Source organism: Oncorhynchus gorbuscha, linkage group LG23, assembly GCF_021184085.1.
Source record: "Oncorhynchus gorbuscha isolate QuinsamMale2020 ecotype Even-year linkage group LG23, OgorEven_v1.0, whole genome shotgun sequence".
NCBI classification, from domain to species: Eukaryota; Metazoa; Chordata; class Actinopteri; order Salmoniformes; family Salmonidae; genus Oncorhynchus; species Oncorhynchus gorbuscha.
Window position 1 is genome coordinate 9,766,569 of NC_060195.1, and position 23,636 is coordinate 9,790,204.

The window sequence follows — 23,636 nt, forward strand, 5'->3', positions numbered from 1 at the left end:
TGAATTATTATTTTAAAATATCTGAGAAGAGCCTTTTGGTGTAAATAGGAAGATAATACACACTAAATAATACAGCTAGAGAATAGGAGTTCTGTCAAATGGAATATAAACAATTAACACTAGCTTATTACATTTCACACAACCTGCCCCCTAGTGGAGACACTGACACATTTCACACAACCTGCCCCCTAGTGGAGACACTGACACATTTCACACAACCTGCCCCCTAGTGGAGACACTGACACATTTCACACAAACACAAAGTACAGTGGTTCAGATGCAGTTTATTGTAACTCAAGCTCTCTCTCTCCTCCTAGATCTATCCGCTGCCTTTGTGGATAAAGGAGTTGGCTAAATTATTCAAATGTCAATGTAAACAAACAAAATGTAAAACACAGGAGTAAACAAGAGTAAAAAACATATTTTTTTACAGCAACCTTTCTCACATTTAGTACTAGTAAAATACTGATTAAAAGTGCTAGTGCATCAGAAGAAATACAAATTAAAAACACTGATAAGTGCTTTTGGTTCTTTGTAACTTAAAAAAAAAAAAAAATCACAAAAATGTCTTCATCTGCAAAAATAAAATAACCATGGCAATCCATTTCCCATATTGTATGAAACAAAAGAGTCAAACATATCCCTAATACAAAAGCTGTTGTCTAAAGTTACTGTTTAAATTGTATATACTGCATTATATCCTGTCTCAGGAAGAAGGTAGATAAAGATGTAGCTACTAGCTACGTACTACATGATTAAACATCTGCCTCTCCAACTGCAACTCAAACCATCAAAGTGAACACTGTCACATTCACCTATAATATCAGTTGAACAGTAACACAACTATGAGAATCTCAGTTGAACAGCAGGGTGTCAGTTAAGTCCAACAGTGCATGGCTGTGCCCAATGCGCCCCCAACCCCCCCAAAAAAACAGTCCTGTTGTATGAATACAATACTGCTACAGAAACATTATGTACTCTACGGCACAGCAGGTATAAAACCTTTAAAACATTTTTTTGGCATCAGGTTCCATCAAACATGTGACTATAGCCCTTTGTAAAGGTACCTGGACTTTGATTGTCAAAGTAGGATTACAGTAGGGTTGCAAAAGCTCCGAAACGTTCCCACAATCCCCAGATGTTTCAGAAATTTCACTTGAAAAATTCCAGGTTGGAGAAGTCCCTCCGTGTATATTACTTCCTGATTCTCGGAATCCTCCAATCAGGGATTCTCGGAATCCTCCAATCAGGGATTCTCGGAATCCTCCAATCAGGGATTCTCGGAATCCTCCAATCAGGGATTCTCGGAATCCTCCAATCAGGGATTCTCGGAATCCTCCAATCAGGGATTCTCGGAATCCTCCAATCAGGGATTCTCGGAATCCTCCAATCAGGGATTCTCGGAATCCTCCAATCAGGGATTCCCGGAATCCTCCAATCAGGGATTCTCGGAATCCTCCAATCAGGGATTACTGAAAAAAATAATTTTTGAATTTTGGGAAAGTTAACAGATCCATGCTTGCAACCCTAGACAGGATTAAGACAGAAGTAACCGATTGTCCTGTTCGGTCCGGGTGGATCAGCTGGGGGAGATCTCAGACACTATGGGGAAGGATGGGAAGGTAGGACAGGAGTCTCTGTGCTTCAGTTTAAACATGAGTTGCTCTTTCTCCTGGGTGAGCCTCTGACAGAGACCTGTCTGCCTGTCTAACGTCCCTTGGAGGTCCTGGTGCTCCTTGGAGAGCTGCCTACAGACAGGAGCACAGGGAAGGACAAATATTAGAAGACACATAGACAGTGCATTAGGAAAGTATTCAGACCCCTTGACTTTGTCCACATTTTGTTACATTACATCGTTATTCTAAAATTGATTAAATAAATGTTTTACCTCAATTTACACACAATACCTCATAATGACACATTTTTGCAACTGTATTTAAAACAAAAAAACAGATATACCTTATTTACATAAGTATTCAGACCCTTTGCTATGAGACTTGAAATTTAATTCGGGTTCATCCTGTTTCCATTGATCATCCTTGAGATGTTTTTACAACTTGATTGGAGTCCACCTGTGGTAAATTCAATGACATGATTTGGAAAGGCAAACACCTGTCTATATAAGGTCCCACAGTTGACAGTGGATGTCAGAGCAAAAACCAAGCCATGAGGACAAAGGGATTGTCCGTAGAGCTCCGAGACAGGATTGTGTCGAGGCAAAGATCTGGGGAAAGGTACCAAAAAATTCTGCAGCATTGAAGGAAGAACAGTGGCCTCCATCATTCTTAATGGAAGACGTTTGGAACCACCAATACACTTCCTAGAGCTGGCCACCCGGCCAAACTGACCAATCGGGGAAAAGGGCCTTGGTCAGGGAGGTGACCAAGTACCTGAGAAGGGAGAACCTTCCAGAAGGACAACCATCTCTGTAGCACGCCACCAATCTGGCCTTAATGGTAGAGTGGCCAGACGGAAGCCACTCCTCAGTAAAAAGGCATGTCAGCCTGCTTGGAGTTTGCCAAAAGGCACCTAAAGGACTCTCAGACCATGAGAAACAAGATTATCTGGTCTGATGAAACCAAGATTGAACTATGTGAACCAGGCATCGCTCATCACCAGGCATATACCATCCATACAGTGAAGCGTGATGGTTTCAGTGGTAATGTTCTTTAGTGGCAGGGACTGGGAGACTAGTCAGGATCAAGGGAAAGATGAACGGAGCCAACTACAGAGAGATCCTTGAAGAAAACCTGCTCCAGAGTGCTCAGGACCTCAGACTGGGACGAAGGTTCACCTTCCCAACAGGACAACGACTCTAAACACACAGCCAAGACAATGCAGGAGTGGCTTCGGGACAAGTCTCTGAATGTCCTTGAGTGGCCCAGCCAGAGCCCGGATTTGAATCCAATCTCTGGAAAGACCTAAAGATAGCTGTGCAGAGACGCTCCCCATCCAACCTGACAGAGCTTCAGAGGATCTGTAGAGAAGAATGGGAGAAACTCCCCAAATATAGGTGTACCAAGCTTGAAGCATCATATCTAAAAAGACTCAAGGCTGTAATGGCTGCCTAAGGTGTTTCAACAAAGTACTGAGTAAAGGGTCTGAATACTTATGTAAAATGTGTTTTTGCTTCATCACTATGTGGTATTGGTGTGTAAAAAAAGATTGAATCAATTGTAGAATAAGGCTATACACCAAGTCACTTGGCTCTGTCATAACCTCACATGGTCTCTCCTATCATTGCTATGCAGACGACACACAATTAATGTTCTCCTTTCCCCCTTCTGATGACCAGGTGGCGAATCGCATCTCTGCATGTCTGGCAGACATATCAGTGTGGATGACGGATCACCACCTCAAGCTGAACCTCGGCAAGACGGAGCTGCTCTTCCTCCCGGGGAAGGACTGCCCGTTCCATGATCTCGCCATCACGGTTGACAACTCCATTGTGTCCTCCTCCCAGAGCGCTAAGAACCTTGGCGTGATCCTGGACAACACCCTGTCGTTCTCAACTAACATCAAGACGGTGGCCCGTTCCTGTAGGTTCATGCTCTACAACATCCGCAGAGTACGACCCTGCCTCACACAGGAAGCGGCGCAGGTCCTAATCCAGGCACTTGTCATCTCCCGTCTGGATTACTGCAACTCGCTGTTGGCTGGGCTCCCTGCCTGTGCCATTAAACCCCTACAACTCATCCAGAACGCCGCAGCCCGTCTGGTCTTACATTACATTTAAGTCATTTAGCAGACGCTCTTATCCAGAGCGACTTACAAATTGGTGCATTCACCTTATGACATCCAGTGGAACAGCCTTCCCAAGTTCTCTCACGTCACCCCGCTCCTCCGCTCTCTCCACTGGCTTCCAGTTGAAGCTCGCATCCGCTACAAGACCATGGTGCTTGCCTACGGAGCTGTGAGGGGAACGGCACCTCAGTACCTCCAGGCTCTGATCAGGCCCTACACCCAAACAAGGGCACTGCGTTCATCCACCTCTGGCCTGCTCGCCTCCCTACCACTGAGGAAGTACAGTTCCTGCTCAGCCCAGTCAAAACTGTTCGCTGCTCTGGCCCCCCAATAGTGGAACAAACTCCCTCACGACGCCAGGACAGCGGAGTCAATCACCACCTTCCGGAGACACCTGAAACCCCACCTCTTTAAGGAATACCTAGGATAGGATAAAGTAATCCTTCTACCCCCCCCCCCTTAAAAGATTTAGATGCACTATTGAAAAGTGGCTGTTCCACTGGATGTCATAAGGTGAATGCACCAATTTGTATAAGATAAGGATAAGAGCGGATAAGAGCGTCTGCTAAATGACTTAAATGTAAATGTAAATGTTGTAATGTAACAATGTGGTAAAAGTCAAGGGGTCTGAATATTTTCAGAATGCTCTGTATTACATTGATAGTTTGACAGGAAGACATTCATAATGATTAAAAAAAAAAAAAAAAAAAACGTAATCTGTAGCAAAGTAGATTTTATAAATATTTTGCTGACCTCAAATCACTGTTCATCAAAATTCTACAAGTGTAAAGGCATTGCCATAAGTAGAAGTTGCACCAAAAAGTCCACCAGCATCTATATACTTTAATGTAAAAGAGGAAATTACACAAGTTTCTATGGTGAAATTTAACTTTTACACTAAAGTACTGTAAACTGCCACAACTTTAAGAAATATTCTCACCACTTTCTCCACCAAGTGGCACCACATTCACATCTGATCTAAATGCCAAAGCCATTTGCTAAATTTAAGTTTGTTGTTTGTTCATCTATTTACAGCCTTGTTGACATGTAGTCTTCTACAATGTGACTTCCTGGTACAGACCTAACAACGTTAACTCCAGGGAAACAGACCGTCAGCAACGACTCCAGGCTAACAGACCGTCAGCAACGACTCCAGGCTAACAGACCGTCAGCAACGACTCCAGGCTAACAGACCGTCAGCAACGACTCCAGGCTAACAGACCGTCAGCAACGACTCCAGGCTAACAGACCGTCAGCAACGACTCCAGGCTAGCAGACCGTCAGCAACGACTCCAGGCTAACAGACCGTCAGCAACGACTCCAGGCTAACAGACCGTCAGCAACGACTCCAGGCTAACAGACCGTCAGCAACGACTCCAGGCTAACAGACCGTCAGCAACAGACCGTCACTCCAGGCTAACAGACCGTCAGCAACGACTCCAGGCTAACAGACCGTAACAGACCGTCAACGACTCCAGGCTAACAGACCGTCAGCAACGACTCCAGGCTAACAGACCGTCCAGGCTAACAGACCGTCAGCAACAGACTCCAGGCTAACAGACCGTCAGCAACTCCAGGCTACTCCAGGCTAACAGACCGTCAGCAACGACTCCAGGCTAACAGACCGTCAGCAACGACTCCAGGCTAACCAGGCTAACAGACCGTCAGCAACGACTCCAGGCTAACAGACCGTCAGCAACGACTCCAGGCTAACAGACCGTCAGCAACGACTCCAGGCTAACAGACCGTCAGCAACGACTCCAGGCTAACAGACCGTCAGCAACGACTCCAGGCTAACAGACCGTCAGCAACGACTCCAGGCTAACAGACCGTCAGCAACGACTCCAGGCTAACAGACCGTCAGCAACGACTCCGACAGACCGTCAGCAACGACTCCAGGCTAACAGACCGTCAGCAACGACTCCAGGCTAACAGACCGTCAGCAACAACTCCAGGCTAACAGACCGACCGTAGCAGGCTAACAACTCCAGGCTAACAGACCGTCAGCAACAACTCAGACCGTCAGCAACGACGACTAACCAGGCCGTCAACAGACCGTCAGCAACGACTCAGGCTAACAGACCGTCAGCAGGCTAACAACTCCAGGCTAACAGACCGTTAACAGACCGTCAGCAACAACTCCAGGCTAACAGACCGTTAGCAACAACTCCAGGCTAACAGACCGTTTTTTATTTCACCTTTATTTAACCAGGTAGGCTAGTTGAGAACAGGTTCTCATTTGCAACTGTGACCTGGCCAAGATAAAGCATAGCAGTGTGAACAGACAACACAGAGTTACACATGGAGTAAACAATTAACAAGTCAATAACACAGTAGAGAAAAAAAGGGGAGTCTATATACATTGTGTGCAAAAGGCATGAGGAGGTAGGCGAATAATTACAATATTGCAGATTAACGCTGGAGTGATAAATTATCAGATGATCATGTACAGGTAGAGATATTGGTGTGCAAAAGAGCAGAAAAGTAAATAAATAAAAACTGTGGGGATGAGGTAGGTGAAAATGGGTGGGCTATTTACCAATAGATTATATACAGCTGCAGCGATCGGTTAGCTGCTCAGATAGCTGATGTTTGAAGTTAGTGAGGGAGATAAAAGTCTCCAACTTCAGCGATTTTTGAAATTCGTTCCAGTCACAGGCAGCAGAGTACTGGAACGAAAGGCGGCCGAATGAGGTGTTGGCTTTAGGGATGATCAATGAGATACACCTGCTGGAGCGCATGCTACGGATGGGTGTTGCCATCGTGACCAGTGAGCTGAGATAAGGCGGAGCTTTGCCTAGCATGGCCTTGTAGATGACCTGGAGCCAGTGGGTCTGGCGACGAATATGTAGCGAGGGCCAGCCGACTAGAGCATACAAGTCGCAGTGGTGGGTAGTATAAGGTGCTTTAGTGACAAAACGGATGGCACTGTGATAAACTGCATCCAGTTTGCCGAGAAGAGTGTTGGAAGCAATTTTGTAGATGACATCGCCGAAGTCGAGGATCGGTAGGATAGTCAGTTTTACTAGGGTAAGCTTGGCAGCGTGAGTGAAGGAGGCTTTGTTGCGGAATAGAAAGCCGACTCTTGATTTGATTTTCGATTGGAGATGTTTGATATGGGTCTGGAAGGAGAGTTTGCAGTCTAGCCAGACACCTAGGTACTTATAGGTGTCCACATATTCAAGGCCGGAGCCATCCAATGTGGTGATGCTAGTCGGGCAAGCGGGTGCAGGCAGCGATCGGTTGAAAAGCATGCATTTGGTTTTACTAGCGTTTAAGAGCAGTTGGAGGCCACCGAAGGAGTGTTGTATGGCATTGAAGCTCGATTGGAGGTTAGATAGCACAGTGTCCAATGACGGGCCGAAAGTGTATACAATGGTGTCGTCTGCGTAGAGGTGGATCAGGGAATCACCCGCAGCAAGAGCAACATCATTAATATACACAGAGAAAAGAGTCGGCCCGAGAATTGAACCCTGTGGCACCCCCATAGAGACTGCCAGAGGACCGGACAACATGCCCTCCGATTTGACACACTGAACTCTGTCTGCAAAGTAATTGGTGAACCAGGCAAGGCAGTCATCCGAAAAAACGAGGCTACTGAGTCTGCCGATAAGAATATGGTGATTGACAGAGTCGAAAGCGTTGGCAAGGTCGATGAAGACGGCTGCACAGTACTGTCTTTTATCGATGGCGGTTATGATGTCGTTTAGTACCTTGAGTGTGGCTGAGGTGCACCCGTGACTGGCTCGGAAACCAGATTGCATGGCAGAGAAGGTACGGTGGGATTCGAGATGGTCAGTGACCTGTTTGTTGACTTGGCTTTCGAAGACCTTAGATAGGCAGGGCAGAATGGATATAGGTCTGTAACAGTTTGGGTCCAGGGTGTCTCCCCCTTTGAAGAGGGGGATGACTGCGGCAGCTTTCCAATCCTTGGGGATCTCAGACGATATGAAAGAGAGGTTGAACAGGCTGGTAATAGGGGTGCGACAATGGCGGCGGATAGTTTCAGAAATAGAGGGTCCAGACCGTTAGCAACGACTCCAGGCTAACAGAATAGTTTCAGAAACTCCAGGCTAACAGACCGGGTCCAGAACCCGTTAGCAACGACTCCAGGCTAACAGACCGTTAGCAACGACTCCAGGCTAACAGACCGTTAGCAACGACTCCAGGCTAACAGACCGTTAGCAACGACTCCAGGCTAACAGACCGTTAGCAACGACTCCAGGCTAACAGACCGTTAGCAACGACTCCAGGCTAACAGACCGTTAGCAACGACTCCAGGCTAACAGACCGTTAGCAACGACTCCAGGCTAACAGACCGTTAGCAACGACTCCAGGGAAACAGAATATTCCAACAGACAGAGATGGTGTGGATATCAGCTGATGAGCAGCAGCAGTTCTTACTGTATAAGGCTTTGATGGTTGTCAATCCGAACCGTCAGGTCCTCGTTCTGCTGTAAAACAGTGATGACCTGGTCTTCCAGAGACAGATTCTTCTCCACCTGACGTGATAGAAATGCAAAGTTAGACGGTGAAGACTTGTTATTTTACCTGAAATGCAACATAACTCAACGTTTATATCCCAGGACAAATTAGCTAGGAACAGCAAGCTAGCTAACTAAAATTGCCATAAATGTTTAATGCTTTTCGACCTGTCCCCAAATAAATATAATTGGTTCAGTTTGTTTTGATAGTTCAACCTGCGTTTCGTGAAGGCGTTTGGTGTGGGGGGGAGAAAATACATTTGCGTGCGGTTTGGGTACGGTGTCAGACTTCTATAACCCAGAGTATTTTTTGACAGCGCAGAGCACCTAAGATTTCTTTTTTTCTGTTTTATTCCTCTGTAAAGTGTATTGAGACTGTGTTGATGCACATTAAATAAACTTTGACTAGGAGAAATCTAAGAGTCTGACAGATAGACAGACTGCCAGTCCAAGTCCCAGTCAACCTACCAGAACCTGCATCTGTAGCAGTTTGTTTCCCTGCTCCTGAATACGTTCACTCTTCATCTCAATGACAAACAATAGACTCTCCTGCTCCTGCTCCCAGAATGGCCCAGGACTGCCATGGGCCTGGAGAGAGAGAAGGAGAGAGGAGAGAGAGAGAAGGAAAGAGAGAGAGAGAGAGAAGGGGAGCGAGCGAGAATGAGAGCGAGAGAAGGGGAGAGCAAGAGTGAGAGATGAAGGGGAAAGCGAGTGTAAGAATGAAGGGGAGAGCGAGAGCGCGCGAGAACGAGAGAAAGGGGAGAGCGAGAGAGGAGGGAGCGGGAGAGGACAGTGGGAGAGAAGGAGAGAAAAGGAGAGCGAGCGAGAGAGAAGGGGAGAGCGAGAGCAAGAGAGAAGGGGAGAGCGAGAAGGGGAGAGCGAGAAGGGGAGAGCGAGAGAAAAGGGGAGAGCGAGAAGGGGAGAGCGAGAAGGGGAGAGCGAGAAGGGGAGAGCGAGAAGGGGAGAGCGAGAAGGGGAGAGCGAGAAGGGGAGAGCGAGAAGGGGAGAGCGAGAAGGGGAGAGCGAGTAGGGGAGAGCGAGTAGGGGAGAGCGAGTAGGGGAGAGCGAGTAGGGGAGAGCGAGAAGGGGAGAGCGAGTAGGGGAGAGCGAGAAGGGGAGAGCGAGAGAGAGAGAGAGAAGGGAGAGCGAGAGTAGAGAGAGAGGGGAGAGCGAGAGTAGAGAGAGAAGGGGAGAGCGAGAGTAGAGAGAGAAGGGGAGAGCGAGAGTAGAGAGAGAAGGGGAGAGCGAGAGTAGAGAGAGAAGGGGAGAGCGAGAGTAGAGAGAGAGGAGAGAGCGAGAGTAGAGAGAGAGTGAGAGACAAGGAGAGCAAGAGCGGGAGTAGAGAGAGAAGGAGAGCGAGAAGGGGAGAGTGAGAGCGAGAGAGAGGGAGAGCAAGAGAGTGAGAGAGAGAGAGAGGGAGAGCGAGAGAGAAGGAGAAGGGGAGAGCGAGAGTAGAGAGAGAGGGGAGAGCGAGAGTAGAGAGAGAGCGAGAGCGAGAGAGAGAGAAGGAGAGAGAGAGAGAGAGAGAGAGAAGGAGAGAGCGAGAGTAGAGAGAGAGAAGAGACAAGCGAGAGCAAGAGCGGGAGAGTAGAGAGAGAGAGAGAGAGGAGAAGGGAGAGTGAGAGCGAGAGAGGGAGAGAGCGAGAGAGAGAGAGAGAGGAAGGAGAGCGAGAGAGAGAGAGAGAGAGAGAGAGAGCGAGAGTAGAGAGAGAAGGGGAGAGCGAGAGTAGAGAGAGAGAAGGAGAGAGCGAGAGTAGAGAGAGAGAGGAGAGAGCGAGAGTAGAGAGCGAGAGGAGAGAGCGAGAGTAGAGAGAGAGAGGAGAGAGCGAGAGTAGAGAGAGAGAAGGAGAGAGCGAGAGTAGAGAGAGAGAGAGGAGAGAGCGAGAGTAGAGAGAGAGAAGGAGAGAGCGAGAGTAGAGAGAGAGAAGGAGAGAGCGAGAGTAGAGAGAGAGAAGGAGAGAGCGAGAGTAGAGAGAGAGAAGGAGAGAGCGAGAGTAGAGAGAGAGAGAGAGAGAGCGAGAGTAGAGCGAGAGAGAGAGCGAGAGCGAGAGAGAGAGAGAGAGAGAGAGAGGAGAGGAGAGCGAGAGTAGAGAGAGACAAGGAGAGAGCGAGAGCGAGAAGGAGAGCGAGAGCGAGAAGGAGAGCGAGAGCGAGAAGGAGAGCGAGCGAGAGCGAGAAGGAGAGCGAGAGCGAGAGCGAGGGAGAGCGAGAGCGAGAAGGAGAGCGAGAGCGAGAAGGAGAGCGAGAGCGAGAAGGAGAGCGAGAGCGAGAAGGAGAGCGAGAGTAGAGAGCGAGAAGAGAGCGAGAGTAGAGAGAGAAGAGGAGAGTGAGAGTGAGAGAGAGGGAGAGTGAGAGAGTGAGAGCGAGAGAGTGAGAGCGAGAGAGAAGGGAGAGAGAGCGAGGAGTGAGAGCGAGAAAGGAGGGAGCGGGAGAGGACAGCGGGAGAGAAGGAGAGCGAGAGAGAGAGAGCAAGAGCGAAGGGGAGAGTGAGAGCAGAGAGAGAAGGGGAGGGGGAGCGAGAGGAAGAGTATAAAATTAACAGCATAGTAATGAGACCTGGAGACCAGATGTCTCAAACAACAGTCCAACTAAGTGAACAGGCTATGGGATCATACACAAGCCACGCAGAAACAGACACACACTGCGCACACACACACACACACACACTGCGCACACACACACACACCACACACACACACACACACACACACACACACACACACACACCTGAATGTTCCGCTGCAGGTCCTTCTTGAAGGTAGACTCGTCAACTCTCTTCTTTAACTGATTGTACACCTGTAGCTCTGTAGTCAGCTCCTCTACCTCCTCCTTTAAAAGAAAACCTACTGGTCAGTTCCGTACGTCCTAGTACACAGTTAGAAGGTAAGGGGTACTGTATAGACCACAGTACATCAAAACAGGTGATACAAACTGATCAAGTTAGAGAGACAACTAAACACACATACCTTCAACACTTTCTCTGCTGCCTGGTGTGTCTCTGTTAGCCGTTCTCTCTCTTCACTCTGTCTCCTCTGCCGTTCTGTGGGGGATAATAGGAATTCTATATGTAGTTCTACGGGTCGGGATAACATCAGTCAATGATTACTCATTCGCATTCCAGTTCCAACACAATCCACATGGTTATTCCATCTACATACAGAAGTTATTTCACATGCTCTAGACTTGCCTTCCAGCTGCCTCGCATGCTGCTCTGCGGTCCTCTGGCTCTTCTCCACATAGAGAACAGTCATGTCAGCAGCCGTCTCTGTTTCCACCTGGAGATGATCAACAACATGAGGACAGGGGTTGAAGCCATGTACAGCCACACGTGTCATAGGAGCTCGACAAAGTGAAAACCAAATATAAAAACAGTGAGATCTCTGTTACAAAACAAAACAAGTGTGTAAAACCAGATGACCTGGTCTACCAGGTGTGTAAAACCAGATGACCTGGTCTACCAGGTGTGTAAAACCAGATGACCTGGTCTACCAGGTGTATAATACCAGATGACCTGGTCTACCAGGTACCAGGTGTATAAAACCAGATGACCTGGTCTACCAGGTGTATAATACCAGATGACCTGGTCTACCAGGTGTATAAAACCAGATGACCTGGTCTACCAGGTGTATAACATGGGCAGTGTCCCTGGAAACATGGGCCGTGTCCCTGGAAACATGGGTACTGTCCCAAATGGCACCCTGTAGTACACTACTTTAGACCAGAGCCCTTAGGGACGATATAGGGACTAGGGTGCAGCCACTGAGACCTCAACTCAAAAGAATAACCAAGTTCCTGGTGTAAGACACTGTGCAATTCAAAAACAAATCACAATGCAATCCTGCAGGAGGAACAGATTGACTTGTTCTGATCTGCTTAGTAATAATATGTTGTAGTAGTGGCTTTGTGGCTCACACTAATGAAACACTAATGCCCTTTTCATACTATCGTGCCAACTGCACTGCGTTGGCATGGATATTTGATTTTCACATTGTCCTCTCCACTAATGGTGGACATGCTGTATAGTCAGGCCAGCACAGTACAGTTGGCTAGGCTCTGCTCAGTGTGGAAAGGGTCGATGGTGAATGTAAATATTTACAGGATTCAAATCAGATGTTATTGGTCACATACACATGGTTAGCAGACGTTATTGGTCACATACACACGGTTAGCAGACGTTATTGGTCACATACACATGGTTAGCAGACGTTATTGGTCACATACACATGGTTAGCAGATGTTATTGGTCACATACACATGGTTAGCAGATGTTATTGGTCACATACACATGGTTAGCAGATGTTATTGGTCACATACACATGGTTAGCAGATGTTATTGGTCACATACACATGGTTAGCAGATGTTATTGGTCACATACACATGGTTAGCAGATGTTATTGGTCACATACACATGGTTAGCAGATGTTATTGGTCACATACACATGGTTAGCAGACGTTATTGGTCACATACACATGGTTAGCAGACGTTATTGGTCACATACACATGGTTAGCAGATGTTAATGGTTACATACACATGGTTAGCAGATGTTAATGCGAGTGTAGCGAAATGTTTGGGCTTCTAGTTCTGACAATGCAGTAATAACCAACAAGTAATCTAACCTAACAATTCCACAACTACTACCTTATACACACAAGTGTAAAGGGATAAAGAATATGTACATAAAGATATATGAATGAGTGATGGTACAGAACGGCATAAGCAAGATGCAGTACATGGTAGAGAGTATAGTATATACATATGAGATGAGTAATGTAGGGTATGTAAACATTATATTAAGAGGCATTGTTTAAAGTGGCTAGTGATACATTTTTTTACATCAATTTCCATTATTAAAGTGCCTGGAGTTGTGTCAGTGTCAGTGTGTTGGCAGCAGCCACTCAATGTTAGTGGTGGCTGTTTAACAGTCTGATTGCCTTGAGATAGAAGCTGTTTTTCAGTCTCTCAGTCCCAGCTTTGATGCACCTTGCAGGAAATCACACACAGAACCAGCAGTATAGCTGGTGGCATTGTCATGCTGCAGGGTCATGTCAGGATGAGCCTGCAGGAAGTGTACCACATGAGGGAGGAGGATGTCTTCCCTGTAATGCACAGCGTTGAGATTGCCTGCAATGACAACAAGCTCAGTCCGATGATGCTGTGACACACCGCCCCAGACCATGACGGACCCTCCACCTCGATCCCGCTCCAGAGTACAGGCCTCGGTGTAACACTCATTCCTTCGACGATAAACACGAATCCGACCATCACCCCTGGTGAGACAAAACCGCAATTCGTCAGTGAAGAGCACTTTTTGCCAGTCCTGTCTGGTCCAGCGACGGTAGGTTTGTGCCCATAGACGACGTTGTTGCCGGTGATGTCTGGCGAGGACCTGCCTTACATATTGGTTTCATTCCAGCTTCCGCCTGGCCACTCGTAATGATTGAGGCCACTGTGTTCTTGGGGACCTTCAATGCTGCAGAAATGTTTTGGTACCCTTCCCCAGATCTGCGACTGGACACAGTCCAGTCTAAGAACTCTACAGACAATTCCTTCGACCTCATGGCTTGGTTTTTGCTCTGACATGCACTGTCAGGACCTTATATAGACAGGTGTGTGCCTTTCCAAATCATGTCCAATCAATTGAATTTACCACAGGTGGACTCCAATCAAGCTGTAGAAACATCTCAAGGATGATCGATGGAAACAGGGTGCACCTGATCTCAATTTCAAATATCATAGCAAAGGGTCTGAATACTTATGTAAATAAGTTCTGTGTTTTTTTTAAATCTAAAAACCTTTGATTTTTTTTTTAAAATACCCCATAATGCCAAAGTGAAAAAAAATAATTTCAGCCAAAGGCTGTAACGTAACAAAATGTGGAAAAAGTAAAGGTGTCTGAATAGTTTATATGGTGGATGTAAATGGTACAGGGTAGATGGTATATGGTGAATGTAAATGGTACAGGGTATATAGTAGATGGTAGATGGGGAACGTAAATGGTACAGGGTATATAGGAGATGGTAAATGGTACAGGGTATATAGTAGATGGTATATGGTGAATGTAAATTGTACAGGGTATATAGTAGATGGTATATGGTGAATGTAAAGGTACAGGGTATATAGTAGATGGTATATGGTGAATGTAAATGGTACAGGGTATATAGTAGATGGTGAATGTAAATGGTACAGGGTATATAGTAGATGGTGAATGTAAATGGTACAGGGTATATAGTAGATGGTGAATGTAAATGGTACAGGGTATATAGTAGATGGTGAATGTAAATGGTACAGGGTATATAGTAGATGGTATATGGTGAACGTACATGATACAGGGTATATAGGAGATGGTAAATGGTACAGGGTATATAGTAGATGGTGAATGTAAATGGTACAGGGTATATAGTAGATGGTATATGGTGAATGTAAATGGTACAGGGTATATAGTAGATGGTATATGGTGAATGTAAATTGTACAGGGTATATAGTAGATGGTAGATGGGGAATGTAAATTGTACAGGGTATATAGTGAATGTAAAATTGTACAGGGCATTTGTGTGTTTATTTTTACCAGGTAAGTTGACTGAGAACACATTCTCATTTACAGTAACAACCTGGGGAATAGTTACAGGAGGGGGGGGGGGGGTGAATGAGCCAACTGTAAACTGGGGATGATTAGGTGGCTATGATGGTATGAATGCCAGATTGGGAATGTAGTCAGGACACCAGGTTTAACACCCTTACTCTTACAATTAAGTGCCATGGGATATTTAATGCCCTCAGAGTCAGGACACCTGTTTAACATCCCATCCGAAAGACGGCACCCTACACAGGGCAATGTCCCCAATCACTGCCCTGGGGCATTGGGATATATTTTTAAACCAGAGGAAAGGCTGCCTCCTACTGGCCCTCCAACATCACTTACACTATCATCTGGTCTCACATCCAGGGACTGGACCAGGACCGACCCTGCTCTGCTTCAGAAGCCAGCCAGCAGTGGGATGCAGGGTGGTACGCTGCTGGCCGATGGTATATGGTGAATGTAAATGGTACAGGCTATACGGTCAATATACGGGTTAGGGAAGTGGGCTAGCAGTGAGCTGAGGGAAGTGGGCTAGCAGTGAGCCGAGGGAAGTGGGCTAGCAGTGATTATCTACCTTCTCAGTGACGGTGGTCCAGATCACACTTAAGGTAGTAGTGGATTGATGGTCTACAATAAGTGGGCTAAAGGATGACGCAGCCACTTGGTGTCTGGCTACCCAGCCTCTTGGTGTCTGGCTACCCAGCCTCTTGGTGTCTGGCTACCCAGCCTCTTGGTGTCTGGCTACCCAGCCTCTTGGTGTCTGGCTACCCAGCCTCTTGGTGTCTGGCTACCCAGCCTCTTGGTGTCTGGCTACCCAGCCTCTTGGTGTCTGGCTACCCAGCCTCTTGGTGTCTGGCTACCCATCCTCTTGGTGCCTGGCTACCCATCCTCTTGGTGCCTGGCTACCCATCCTCTTGGTGCCTGGCTACCCATCCTCTTGGTGCCTGGCTACCCATCCTCTTGGTGCCTGGCTACCCATCCTCTTGGTGCCTGGCTACCCATCCTCTTGGTGCCTGGCTACCCATCCTCTTGGTGCCTGGCTACCCATCCTCTTGGTGTCTGGCTACCCATCCTCTTGGTGTCTGGCTACCCATCCTCTTGGTGTCTGGCTACCCATCCTCTTGGTGTCTGGCTACCCATCCTCTTGGTGTCTGGCTACCCATCCTCTTGGTGTCTGGCTACCCCTCCTCTTGGTGTCTGGCTACCCCTCCTCTTGGTGTCTGGCTACTCTTGGTGTCTATCTGGCTACCCCTCCTCTTGGTGTCTGGCTACCCCTCCTCTTGGTATCTGGCTACCCCTCCTCTTGGTATCTGGCTACCCCTCCTCTTGGTATCTGGCTACCCCTCCTCTTGGTATCTGGCTACCCCTCCTCTTGGTATCTGGCTACCCCTCCTCTTGGTATCTGGCTACCCCTCCTCTTGGTATCTGGCTACCCCTCCTCTTGGTATCTGGCTACCCCTCCTCTTGGTATCTGGCTACCCCTCCTCTTGGTATCTGGCTACCCCTCCTCTTGGTATCTGGCTACCCCTCTTCTTGGTATCTGGCTACCCCTCCTCTTGGTATCTGGCTACCCCTCCTCTTGGTGTCTGGCTACCCATCCTCTTGGTGTCTGGCTACCCATCCTCTTGGTGTCTGGCTACCCATCCTCTTGGTGTCTGGCTACCCATCCTCTTAGTGTCTGGCTACCCCTCCTCTTGGTGTCTGGCTACCCATCCTCTTGGTATCTGGCTACCCATCCTATCTATTCATTTAGTTCCTGGCTACCCATCAATTTGGTTAGAATGGAAATTAATATTCTGTGGTCTAAGGGTCACCTACCTTCTCAATGATGTTGTGGACCAGAGCTTTCTATGGGGTTAGATACCTTCTCAATGATGTTGTGGACCAGAGCTTTCTATGGGGTTAGCTACCTTCTCAATGATGTTGTGGACCAGAGCTTTCTATGGGGTTAGATACCTTCTCAATGATGTTGTGGACCAGGGCACAGAGCTCTCCTTGGGTTGGGTCTTTTAGTAGCTCCTCCCTCTCCTGGGTCCCAGAGGCAGACAGCACCTCCCGTAGGATCTTCAGCTGCCACTCATACTGACCCAGCTGCTTCTCTGCTTCTAGACCCACGTTCAGCTCCTCCAGAGGGACTTTACCTGGAGGAGTGGATACCAGGGTTGTATTCAGTAAGTAACAAACTGAAGAAAACAAACAGGGAGGGAATACCTGAACATGTGCAATAACAAAAAGTATTGTTCTACATGGCAAAATTCTACGTTTGCAATGTTACAATGTACCTGAACACGACCCACGGCTGTGGTTATCAAGACAAAAACCTTGCTAGAATGCTCAGATAGAAATATATTATGTAGACATGTAGGATAAGAAATCACGTCAGTTCTATTCACATGTCTATCATGTATATTGTACAGTATGCTCCACAGGCTTCGTCTACTGCTTAGTACTGAGTACTGTGTGATTGAGCCAAACCCATAATGTAGTTGGCAGAGGGGTTGAACCAAACCAGACCTGGCTGCAACCTTTACTGGTCAGACTAGACGCAATACAACACCACTAGAATATACTAAGTCAATTTGTCTGACTATAAAATACTTAGAGCTACTCCGATATGTATAGGTCCTGTTCAACTTCTGAGGAACTCAAGACTAGTTTGGTGAACCACGTTCCGAGTGATGATTGACCTTCCTGAGACATGGAAACTTGTGTTATCTCTCAGAGTTAATGTCTTAGGTTTTTAGCTCAGCAGGCTAGGCCAACACAGTCTTGTTCACTCAGGCACTTGGTGAAAGCATGACCCTGAGAACCATAATTACATGACAACAGAGTACACACCAAGTACACAAGACAGTACCTGTTGAGTATTCTAATGCAGACAGCACAGTGTTGACACGTCAGTGTTTCCAAGGCCATCGGAGCATTCAAAACTGACTGGCTGAAATTAGGTCATTTTGATGTCCCTTTAAAAACCAGTTTCTGGGTGTAGTGACATCATTTACATTTACATTTACATTTAAGTCATTTAGCAGACGCTCTTATCCAGGATCATGACAAAGTGTGTGTCATTTAAAACACTCAGATATTTTATGCCATTTAGCAGACGCTAAGTGACTTAGTCATGCATGCATACATTATTATGTACGAGCAGCCCAGGGTGTTGCAAGCGCTATCCTCTACAAACTGAGCCATACTGGAGCCCAGTTATTATGTACAGGTTATTAGTGGGCCTAATAATAGAGGACTTTATAATGAGTCAAGAGGCACTGTGATGTATAAAACCCTCTGCATCAGAGATGTAATAAAAGACAACCAGACAAGCAACAGGAGAGGAGGAGTCACAGCGTCAGTCTACAACACAACAGGAGAGGAGGAGTCACAGCGTCAGTCTACAACACAACAGGAGAGGAGGAGTCACAGCGTCAGTCTACAACACAACAGGAGAGGAGGAGTCACAGCGTCAGTCTACAACACAACAGGAGAGGAGGAGTCACAGCGTCAGTCTACAACACAACAGGAGAGGAGGAGTCACAGCGTCAGTCTACAACACAACAGGAGAGGAGGAGTCACAGCGTCAGTCTACAACACAACAGGAGAGGAGGAGTCACAGCGTCAGTCTACAACACAACAGGAGAGGAGGAGTCACAGCGTCAGTCTACAACACAACAGGAGAGGAGGAGTCACAGCTTCAGTCTACAACACAACAGGAGAGGAGGAGTCACAGCGTCAGTCTACAACACAACAGGAGAGGAGGAGTCACAGCGTCAGTCTACAACACAACAGGAGAGGAGGAGTCACAGCGTCAGTCTACAACACAACAGGAGAGGAGGAGTCACAGCGTCAGTCTACAACACAACAGGAGAGGAGTCACAGCGTCAGTCTACAACACAACCTGAGAGGAGGAGTCACAGCGTCAGTCTACAACACAACAGGAGAGGAGGAGTCACAGCGTCAGTCTACAACACAACAGGAGAGGAGGAGTCACAGCGTCAGTCTACAACACAACAGGAGAGGAGGAGTCACAGCGTCAGTCTACAACACAACAGGAGAGGAGGAGTCACAGCGTCAGTCTACAACACAACAGGAGAGGAGGACTCACAGCGTCAGTCTACAACACAACAGGAGAGGAGGAGTCACAGCGTCAGTCTACAACACAACAGGAGAGGAGGAGTCACAGCGTCAGTCTACAACACAACAGGAGAGGAGGAGTCACAGCGTCAGTCTACAACACAACAGGAGAGGAGGAGTCACAGCGTCAGTCTACAACACAACAGGAGAGGAGGAGTCACAGCGTCAGTCTACAACACAACAGGAGAGGAGGAGTCACAGTGTCAGTCTACAACACAACAGGAAACCACACCCCTCACCTCCTCCATCTTGACTGTTGTTGACCTCCTTCACCGTCTTCTCTTCCTCTTTCACTTTGCTTTTCCTCTACAAGGGGAAAAAGAGTGTGTCTGATGTAGGAATACAATACGACAATATCGCAACATATTATAAAAAATAACAAAAAGTTTCGTTTTTTACTTCAGTTAATTTTAGTATAACCCCCCCCCCCCCCTTCCCTTAAAACTGCATTGTTTGTTAAGGGCTTGTAAGTAAGCATTTCACTTGTATTCGGAGCATGTGACAAATAACATTTGATTTGACTTCCACCTTATTCTGGATGTTTTGAAGTGCCAGGGACCACAGAACTTGTTGTTCGTAAACTGGAGCAGGGTAAGATCTTATGTAAAGCTTCTGATTGGTGCTTGACCCATATGGCTCTCTCACAGGGAGTGATTAGTACCCACATGACTGGAAATGAATCATTAGTTTGTTCAAAAGTTACGTAACATGTCTATGCTACAGTTTTATGATTCAACAGCTGACCTGGGTCTTCATACTGGTTGTACAATGTGATTTACTTCAAACTGATCATACCAGTAAATGATGGAGTCTTAATAAAAACATTTCTGCATTAGATACATTACGTTGTTGTAGAATAACCTATACTAGTTGAGCATAGCCTACGAGTTACAGCGAGGTCAATCATAACTGTTTTTGTAAGTAGGGCAATTCCATGCTGCTGCCGTGGAGACCAGCCACCTTCTGACCTCCTCCCACCACCACTACAGCTGTATAAACACATAGAAACCCCAAGCAACACACCGTTATCCCACCACCACTACCGCTGTATAAACACATAGAAACCCCAAGCAACACACCGTTATCCCACCACCACTACCGCTGTATAAACACATAGAAACCCCAAGCAACACACCGTTATCCCACCACCACTACCGCTGTATAAACACATAGAAACCCCAAGCAACACACCGTTATCCCACCACCACTACCGCTGTATAAACACATAGAAACCCCAAGCAACACACTGTTATCCCACCACCACTACCGCTGTATAAACCCCAAGCAACACACTGTTATCCCACCACCACTACCGCTGTATAAACACATAGAAACCCCAAGCAACACACTGTTATCCCACCACCACTACCGCTGTATAAACCCCAAGCAACACACTGTTATCCCACCACCACTACCGCTGTATAAACCCCAAGCAACACACTGTTATCCCACCACCACTACCGCTGTATAAACCCCAAGCAACACACCCTTATCCCACCACCACTACCGCTGTATAAACCCCAAGCAACACACTGTTATCCCACCACCACTACCGCTGTATAAACACATAGAAACCCCAAGCAACACACCGTTATCCCACCACCACTACCGCTGTATAAACCCCAAGCAACACACTGTTATCCCACCACCACTACCGCTGTATAAACACATAGAAACCCCAAGCAACACACCGTTATCCCACCACCACTACCGCTGTATAAACACATAGAAACCCCAAGCAACACACTGTTATCCCACCACCACTACCGCTGTATAAACACATAGAAACCCCAAGCAACACACCGTTATCCCAACACCACTACCGCTGTACAAACCCCAAGCAACACACCGTTATCCCAACACCACTACCGCTGTATAAACCCCAAGCAACACACCGTTATCCCAACACCACTACCGCTGTATAAACCCCAAGCAACACACCGTTATGCCAACACCACTACCGCTGTACAAACCCCAAGCAACACACTGTTATCCAACCACCACTACTAAAAGGATCTTAACATGATGTGTGATGGGCTTTAAATCTCAATAAACGGATCTTAACATGATGTGTGATGGGCTTTAAATCTCAATAAACGGATCTTAACATGATGTGTGATGGGCTTTAAATCTCAATAAAAGGATCGTAACATGATGTGTGATGGGCTTTAAATCTCAATAAAAGGATCGTAACATGATGTGTGATGGGCTTTAAATCTCAATAAACGGATCTTAACATGATGTGTGATGGGCTTTAAATCTCAATAAAAGGATCTTAACATGATGTGTGATGGGCTTACGTTTTATTACCTGCTTTAAATCTCAGTTAAGGATCTTAAACACACAAGTCCAGGGGCACATGTTGAGGTGTGGTTGGAAAGGCTCTCTTTAACACAACCATAAATCACACCTCTTCTTTCTCAGGCTGTACCTCCAAATGGGACCCCATTTCCTATGTAGTGCACTACTTTTGACCAGGGCCCTATGGAACCCTGTTCCCTATGTAGTGCACTACTTTTGACCAGGGCCCTATGGCAGTTCACTACAGAGGGAATAGGGTGCCATTTGGGACGGTCTTTTTAAACATTGGAGAAAGTTCCAACGTTGAGTTCTGTGTTCACTGACTAAACACACAGGGAACATCCTAGCCCCATGGCAGACTGTAGTCTACACCGGAATCCTTATGTTCACAAGTTCTTCCTGACCCCAAGAGTACAAGGTTAAGATTGAATGTTTTCTGACTTCTGTGAGAAATATCTAGTCCAGGTATGCACTCACAAGAGTTGAAAAAAACCTTCCAAGAAGAGTGCGAAACACCCCCCCCCCAAAAAAAATGTGAATAAAGAACTGGCCTGTCAAAAGGTACACGCATAGGCGACAGACATGTACCATCGGGCTGATAGAACTAGAAAAACAGCCCCACAACTCAAAGGAAATTCAGGAAACTAAAACCACATCTTCAATACAACGAAGGACATTCAGACTTAGTTACATGACATTTAATTTAGACTGTGGTTGAGTCTTTCAAGCAGAGAAACACATGTTCCGTGATATGCCATTAACACTTGGCTGAGGAGGAGTCTCTTCATGTGGCATTTTCATCATGGTCCGTATGGAGACCCATATTGCTGTGTGTGTGTGTGTGTGTGTGTCGGTCTCCAGGCTTCTCTTGTAGAGCCCTCTCTAGCAGACCTTCACACTTCTCCAGTTGCCTACGTCAACCAGCCAAACAGATGGTTTTGTGATCTGCTCTGCAGACGCTGCTATACAGCTCGCCAGTGGCTTGGTTTGCAGTACCTCTTAAGTACTTATTTCTGTTGTTGTAGAAGAAAACATATTTTCTATGTCAAACGCCACCATTGAGAAATGAAGAAATACACTACACAGAGAATCTTGACTAATCAATCAAAGGAAACCCTCTGTTTTTAACTGTGTGAGGTCTCAATGTGTGACTTTTTGATGCATTGCCAGATGAGTTTGAAGGGGAAATAAATTTAAACTTAATGATTCATCAATCTAGTCTCTCTCTCTTCAACGCCTTCTGGAAGCGGTACAATCTGGGGTATTATTTCTGGATGGTAATATAAACCTGTGCCACTGGTTGTAAATGTCAGAGGCAGTACTAGAACATTAACTGTAGCCTACTTAAAATACATTTAACTGCATGTTAATTATTACACTCCATATCCTCAAGTCACTTCTTTCCCATCACAAAACAGTGCAATTTGTAGTTCTCAGTAGTCGTCACAGGAAACAGCAACTCATTTTGGTCACTTAAGTAGAAAAACCCAACAACTCCTATGATCAGAATGTCAAAATAAAATAAAAAACCTTCACAGATGTAATTCACTGACTATGTAGGCTTCAGGGTGTCAATCAATTAATATAATGTAGAATTTACTGGTGATGATGACGATACAATGACACCGAAGATCATTGATACAATGTATCACCACCAGTAACTGTCAATGTCTGGTCAACCTGTAACTTCCTCTAATTAATACGGAAGAATGACGTCAGATGAGTTCCCTGCACTGTTACGTTTGTCAAGTAGAGTTTGAAACCGTGGGAAAGTCCGTCTCAGAGGATAGACATATTTTAAAATTATTTTCAGCACATCTGTTTCCAATAAAAACTTGTAGAAAACTTTGCACAAATTGACCGGTAGAATACATCACGCGTTGAAAAACACGATGCTAATCCCCATAAATAAAATCCACTAGAGATTAACGCACGAGAGCAATTAGGCTATAATCTAACAAACTATTTTGCTTGATCGATTAAAAAAAATATATCAACACGCCTGTGTTGTGCTAATAATCCGTGCGACAATGGGCAGCTACAATAACAAAACACCACTTGGTTACTTAATTAATATACTAGATTATTTCACAACAAAGATGAATAAATAACATTGTCTTGCCAATTCTGCCACGCACCTTGCTGTGGCTGCAACCCATGCCTGCCCCGCGTCCTCTCGTCAACCCTACCAGTCCTTGTCTAGAGTTACCAACTCTTCTGAACACTGTGCCTCGCCGGGCTGTGGTCTGGTCTCTCAAGAGGTCTGTGCTTCCCACTCACAACAACTCACTCAACTCGACCAGTCCTAGGATTGAAAATAAAATTTGTTCTTAAACTGACTTGCCTAGTTAAGAAAATAAATAAATAAAAATGTTGGTTTATAATACATGTTGAGAAAG

The 23,636-nt window shown here is 46.3% G+C and overlaps 1 protein-coding gene across 2 annotated transcripts; it reads right to left on the reverse strand.

Moving 5' to 3' along the window:
- Positions 1-264: 264 nt before the first annotated feature.
- On the reverse strand, positions 265-23,535 carry LOC124010359 (coiled-coil domain-containing protein 69-like). Of its 2 annotated transcripts, none has more exons than XM_046322722.1 (9): positions 23,376-23,535; positions 19,176-19,242; positions 16,765-16,949; positions 11,416-11,503; positions 11,195-11,301; positions 10,956-11,057; positions 8,697-8,816; positions 8,149-8,246; positions 265-1,748 (listed from the first exon to the last, which is right to left on the reverse strand). In XM_046322722.1, the coding sequence occupies exons 1-9, from the start codon at positions 23,394-23,396 to the stop codon at positions 1,580-1,582; spliced, it is 957 nt and encodes a 318-aa protein (XP_046178678.1). In that variant the 5' UTR covers positions 23,397-23,535; the 3' UTR covers positions 265-1,579. The 2 variants fall into 2 exon arrangements, with proteins under 2 accessions (XP_046178678.1, XP_046178679.1); XM_046322723.1 differs by having other exon boundaries at positions 11,195-11,268; positions 16,765-16,951; positions 19,175-19,242.
- Between the last annotated feature and the right edge of the window lie 101 nt (positions 23,536-23,636).